This window comes from Myotis lucifugus, unplaced genomic scaffold, assembly GCF_000147115.1.
Source record: "Myotis lucifugus unplaced genomic scaffold, Myoluc2.0 scaffold_1556, whole genome shotgun sequence".
NCBI classification, from domain to species: Eukaryota; Metazoa; Chordata; class Mammalia; order Chiroptera; family Vespertilionidae; genus Myotis; species Myotis lucifugus.
Genome location: NW_005872604.1, coordinates 25,922 through 31,985, shown reverse-complemented (window position 1 = coordinate 31,985; position 6,064 = coordinate 25,922). Strand labels below are relative to the sequence as shown.

The following is a 6,064-nucleotide window of genomic DNA, read 5'->3' as shown; positions in this document are numbered from 1 at the left end:
CGGCCAAGCACAAAAAAGGCCTCCCCCCTGGAGTCCGTCCGTGTGCCCCCCGCCGAGCGAGCCAGCCGGCACCACCTGTGGGGGGGCAGCAGCGGGCACTCCCGAGCCTCCGCCCGCGCCCACCTGTTTACCCAGGACCCTGCGATGCCCCCCCTGACCCCTCCCAACACCCTGGCCCAGCTGGAGGAGGCCTGCCGCAGGCTGGCTGAGGTGTCCAAGCCCCCGAAGCAGCGGTGAGTGGAAGCGGCGTCCGAGGCGAAAGGCTGGCGCTGGGGGTGGAGGGCGTGGACGTAGAGACCTGGCCTGTGGCGAAGGGAAGGGCCTTTTTCTGGCCGCATCACATTGTCCTCTCCAGCTTCTAGAAATGGTTGCCTTCAGTTTCATTCGTCCTGGAGAGCCAACCGGGATCTGTGAGGCAAGTCGCGCAGTCATTCCTTACAAATCCCATTCCTTACCCGGATCATGGAAGCCTGGTCCGATGAGCACATGAGAAGCCATGACTGAGCCTATGGGGACTCTGGGGCCTGCAGCCCTCTGCCTGGCTCGCAGGGTCCGCCCCGGGTGCCCCCGTGGGCTCAGGAGGGCCGTTCCAAGGCCTCTTCCAGGCCTCCTGGAGCCACTGCGGCCTCCGTTGGTCTCCCACGGCTGGGAGTCAGGTCTGTGTCTGTCTACAAGGCCACAGACAGTCGTTCTCTGTCTGCTCCCCATTGGCCCTGGGCACGCAGGCGTCCCTCTGACCCTTTGCTCTGGCTGTGTCCTCAGGTGCTGCATGGCCAGCCAGCAGAGGGACAGGAACCACGCGGCCACTGGTCAGACAGGAGCCGCGCCCTTCTCCGCCCCCGGCCTGGCCGCAGAAGAGTGAGTGTCGGTGCCGAGACCACCCTGTGGTTTACACTTCAGGGGTGTTCACAGTCGGCAGTTGGCTATTTTCGAAAACCTTTTTTAATATGTAACCACCCCGATTTTAACGTGTTAGTGACAAGGAACACTAAACACAGCTGTTGCCATAAATTAGGATCCTGAAAAGCCTGCCTGGACCGAGCCACGCACTGTGACCTGCTCACAAGTGCTCCTCTCCGGAGCGCCGATGGCTCAGGGTCCCGGCACACACTGATCAGAGGCTGAGGCCTGAAGCCTCGAGCGGGATGGATCAGAGGGCCCCAAATCCGGACGCGAACGTCGCCCCCTGTAGCTCGCCAGTTAGCACGTGGGAAGCCTCTCCGTGCCACACGGAGCAGGAAGGCGGCTCGCCACCGTGGCAGAGATGGAGGGAGGGCGGCCTTCGTTGTTTGGCTTGGGGAAAACAGCAGCTCCCCTCACGGCACTGTGGTTCCTTTTGTAAATGCGCACGCTCACCACATGGACGGAGAGGCCTGGCTTCGTGCGATGACAGGATGGTGCGTGCAAAAGGAAATCTGCTGGAGAGAGCTGACCTGGGTCTGAATAATTAAAGTGTTTTTTTCTTAGCAGCTTTATCACGAGCAGTGAGCAGTGTTTGAAGTCCTGAGCAAGCCTCCACCCTGGGCCCTTCTGTGTTAATTGGTTGACCTTAAGTCTACCAGCTGTTCTGGCCGCAGCTTGTTTTTGTTTGTTTTTAAGCCACTCTGCAAAAACTCCACATAAGTGGAGGGGGGTCGAAATGACGGTGGGCTCACCCCCCACACACTGGGGGCTCTAGCCAGGCCATCCCAGGAGGTGCACTGAGTTTGTCTCCAGTGTACCCTGAGCTCGAGTATCCTTGTGGCTCTGTGATAGGAGGCTCCCCATTTGTGCTGACCCGAAAGAGACTGCTCTGTCCCCCTGTTTGGTGGTAGGAAGAAAAACGAGCAATTTGTGCAACTGAGGGACTTGCCCCTGCCTGTGCCCCACACGGTGACCTGGGTGGACTGCTCACCAGAGGTTGCCTCTGATATGAGGACCCCTGCAGCCTCACTTTACCTCTGGAGACAGTGTTTGGAGAGCGTGTGCGTGTGTGTGTGTGTGTGTGTGTGTGTGTGTGTGTGTATGTGTTTGCTCGCCGTCTTCAGATGCTGAGCTTGCTGTGTTGCATCTTATTTTCAGTCACAAAGAGCCAAAGAAGCCAGCGGGGGTCCACGCGCTCCAGGCCAGCGAGCTGGTCGTCACGTACTTCTTCTGTGGAGAAGAGATTCCATACAGGAGGATGCTGAAGGCTCAGAGCTTGACCCTGGGCCACTTTAAAGAGCAGCTCAGCAAAAAGGGAAATTATAGGTAAGAGTCCCCTGGCTTCTTTCTGCTCCTGAGTTTGTTTGCTCAGAACCGAGAGCCAGAGCAACTTCCCTGGCCTGGCCAGACCTGGGAGGGGCCACGAGGGCCGAGGAAGTGGGAGGTGGGGAGGCCGTGGGCGTGGGCTGCTGCCTGCTGCTCCGTCCCTTCTCGTTTCCTCGCTCCCCTCACCACTCTGAGAAATAACACAGCAGCGGCGGCAGCGGGGAGGGCCTTTCTACCAGGTGAGCAGGATGCTGAGGAGAAAGGTGGCAGGAGGAGAGCTGGGCTTGGACCACCTTATAGGACTCTGCCTGAAAGGGAGAGAGGTGGGGGTGGGGGGGATAGAAAGAGACGGACACACAGACCGATCAGGAAAGACTGCTGTCCTGGCTTGGGTGTCGGAGAGACGTCCACACCCTGAGGGCCTGGGGAAGGGCTGAGGCCATCGCCCGGAAATGCAGGCCGTGTTCCTCTTACTCAGCTGTCCTGCCTGAAGAGCTGCCTTAATCTGTCTTAAGAGTCACGTGAAGCAGGGCGCTCTTCTGTCCGTAACAAAGAGGGGGCAGGCCCGGCCTGTGTGGCTCAGTGGTTGAGCATCCACCCATGAACCAGGAAGTCACGGTTTATTCCCAGTCAGGACACATGCTCAATCCCCAATGTGGGGCGTGCAGGAGGCAGCCAATCAGTGATTCTTTCTCATCACTGATGTTTCTCTCTCTTCCTCTCCCTTCTTCTCTAAAATCAATAAAAATATTTTTTTAAAAACAGAGGGGGCAGGACCTGTGGGTGGGCACTGGGTGGACAGGGTCCTCGGAAGGGAACTTGCCGACCCTCTCAGCTTCCTTTCTTGCTCTGCACAGTGGAGATGCCCACCCAGGCCTTCCAGGGACCCAGACCGGACTAGAGCTGAGGGCCGCATTTCTTGTTCCTTTTCCGCTTACCTGGCCCAGGTGGTGACTCCACCTCAGCTCATCGAGTCCCACCTGCCCCTCCTCCGTGGCCTTCCTCCCAGCGGACTATGTGTAGGCCTGGGACGAGGGGCAGGCAAGTACCTACCACCTGCCAGGTGGGCACGGGCTCCTGGACCCAGGCGATTCCACCTCCAGGGCCCCAGCACCCGTGCCTTCCTGAGCAGCCACCTCCACCAGCCGCGGATTGGGGCAGGGGCCCGAGGGATTGCTGTTTCAGAGGAAGGGGTGGGGTTCGGGCCGGGACCCTGTCGGTGGCTGGGAGCAGGGTGTGGAGCTGGCCTCGTCCTTCCCATTGACACCTGGGCTGAGACAGTTCTGAGCCTGTTGGAGGCTTGGGGAGGGGGCCTGGCCGCCGCCGCCTTTATCTGGACCGACACCAGGTGAAACTCATTCCACAAGGGCGCCTCCAGGGATCCGTTTTGATCTCGGCTTTGACTCGGCCGGACTTGGGGGAACTGCAGGTGACCTTCAGGGACAGGGGCCACGGAGCGCTGAGCGGAGCGGCTGCAGGGGAGGCTGGGCGCCCAGCCACTCCGGCCACATCTGGCTCTGATTTCTTTTTCTGAGGCGCACTTAATAAGCCTGGCTTTGAAGCCGGGCCGGCCTCCCCTTTAATGCACAAAGACTTGCACAAACGGTCCGCGCTCACATTCTTTACTGATTGGATCAGCCTGTGGCCAGGCCCCTCCCAGCTCCTTATCGCTCTGCCTGCTCTCCTGGCCAGAGCGGGCTCCCCTCCTCCTGGGTCGGGGGGGCCCAGGGTTCCATGCCTCCCCCCCCCCCCCCCCCCCCAGCAGGGTGATGCTCCAGCATTCAGTTCCCACCCCCACACCCCCCACAGGAAAAAAGCCCGGGCAGCGGGGGACCTGGGCTGCGTTGAGTAATCTCACTGTGGCAGAGGTTCAAAAAGAGAACAGCCCCTCTCGACGTGCCAGACGCTATTGGTGCCAGATGTCAGAAAAAAGCAGCGTTTGCCACATAGAGCGTGTTGCCCTGGAAAAGCCCGCTGCTTGGGGGAGAGGAGGGCAGCGAGCACGTTTGAAGTCCTGGGGGTGGGGCCGAGGGAACAGCGCCTCTCTCCTTTCTGGAAGAGGGTGCAATTATGTGAAAGGTCGTGGCGTGTTTGCCATGAAAGCCGGCCTGGTGAACCCGCGGGGGTGGTGCTGGGGCTGAGGGTGGCATCGGAGTTGGAGCCTCTCATTTGGAAAAGTAGCTCTTCCCACCATCCTGCCAGAGTCTCCTGGGCCCCCTCCCCTCCCACTTGCTCGCCATTCCTCCCAGCCCCGCAGACACCCCGACCCCTCCACAGGCAGCGTTTCCACCACTGGCCCCCAAGCGCCGCGCGGTCAGTTGGCCCGGGAACACTGAAAACAAAGGCCTTGACTAAACCCAGCTGTCTGACTGGACTTAGTCTTATCTCCCAGGAAAGTATTTGGCTTGCCTTCATTAAAGACGAAAAAAAAACGCAGCACAAAGCAAGGGGATTGATTTAAGAGAAAGACAAGAACAAAATACAGCCATAACCCTGAGACGCAGTGGGATTTTTTAGAGAGCCCCCCCCCCCCCCGGGAACTGGGCGTGCTTAATCCAATCGAGGGCCCTCGCTGGGACGGGAAGGAAGGGGCCTGGGAGGACGCTGCTGTTTCCGCGGGGGACTCCGAGAGGCCGCCCGGAGAGACTGCTCATTTGAGTCCATACAATTAAACAGCCTTAGAAGAAAAAGGCCGGGGCGGGATGAAAGAAACCTTTAATCAATGGGCATAATAGAAGGGCCCTTCGTGTTTGACCCTGGAGGGCGGGGGAGGGGAGAGGGGTGGCTGTCCCATGGCTGCACCAGAGACCAGCCGGTGGGGTTGGCACCTGGGTGCTGGAGGGGGAAAGATCAAGAGGAAGTCGGCCAGGTCTGGGTGGCTGGTCTGGGGTCCCTAAGAGACCCCTTTCTTGGCTGCAGTGGCAAATGAACTCTAGGCCTGCTTTGCCCTTCCTGTCCCCCCCATACCACCCCCCCCCCCAATAAAAAAGAGGATAAAGAAACAGCTGTATTCAGCAAGGTGCACTTTCCATAGCCTGAGTGGTGGTGACAGCAGCAGTCCTGGGTTGAGGGCCGCAGCCTCGGAGCTGCTCGCAGGGCAGTCCTGCCCAGGCTGCTGTCACGCGGTGCCCAGCTTTGCTCCCGAGTGACATGGCCTGCCTGGGAGCCACGGGTCCTCTCGGTCAGATAAGGGCCAAGGTTGACCTTCACCCGGCTGCAGCCGCATCCTCGCCTTCCCTTAGTGTTGCCCTGCGTTTCTTTCAGAGCAGAAAATGCAGTTTTACCAAGATGCTTTTTGGGGTCTTTCTTTTAAGGTATTACTTCAAAAAAGCCAGCGACGAGTTTGCCTGTGGCGCGGTGTTTGAGGAGGTCTGGGACGACGAGACGGTACTCCCCATGTACGAAGGCCGGATCCTGGGCAAAGTGGAGCGGATTGACTGAGTCTGCGGGTCTGGCCGTGGCCGGCCGCGGGAGCCCCGCAAGCGGTCCGGGACGTGAGCCACCGCCATGCGACACAAAGAAGGAATTTTAAAAAAATAAAAATGAAGACAAAGTCTAGGGAAGAGCTGGCCACTGGGCCTTCGGAGGGTGGGGGGAGGGTGGTTTTTCATTATTCATGGGCTGGGTACTGAGATAAGAAGAGCCTGAACTATTTATTAAAACCATGACCACTCCTGGCTATTGAAGATGCTGACTGTATCTGAGAGACGGCCATCCGTAATATATGACTTCCTAGGGACCTGAACCCATAAACTAAGAGAAACTGTGTATAGCTTCCCTGAACAGGAGCCCTTACTGATATTTATTGAACAAGTGATTACCCCTGCCCCCAGTT

At 58.9% G+C, this 6,064-nt stretch overlaps 1 protein-coding gene across 1 annotated transcript in view; it reads left to right on the top strand.

The window, feature by feature from the left end:
• Positions 1 to 6,058, top strand: part of AXIN2 (axin 2) — a gene marked incomplete at its 5' end in the record, with an annotated part of 18,084 nt that extends 12,026 nt beyond the window's left edge. Inside the window, 4 exons of the mRNA XM_023748574.1 lie at positions 9 to 233; positions 763 to 858; positions 2,062 to 2,229; positions 5,544 to 6,058. Coding sequence (XP_023604342.1) covers positions 9 to 233; positions 763 to 858; positions 2,062 to 2,229; positions 5,544 to 5,670 — 616 coding nt within the window. The remainder of the gene's footprint in view (positions 1 to 8; positions 234 to 762; positions 859 to 2,061; positions 2,230 to 5,543) is intronic.
• Positions 6,059 to 6,064: the final 6 nt, after the last annotated feature.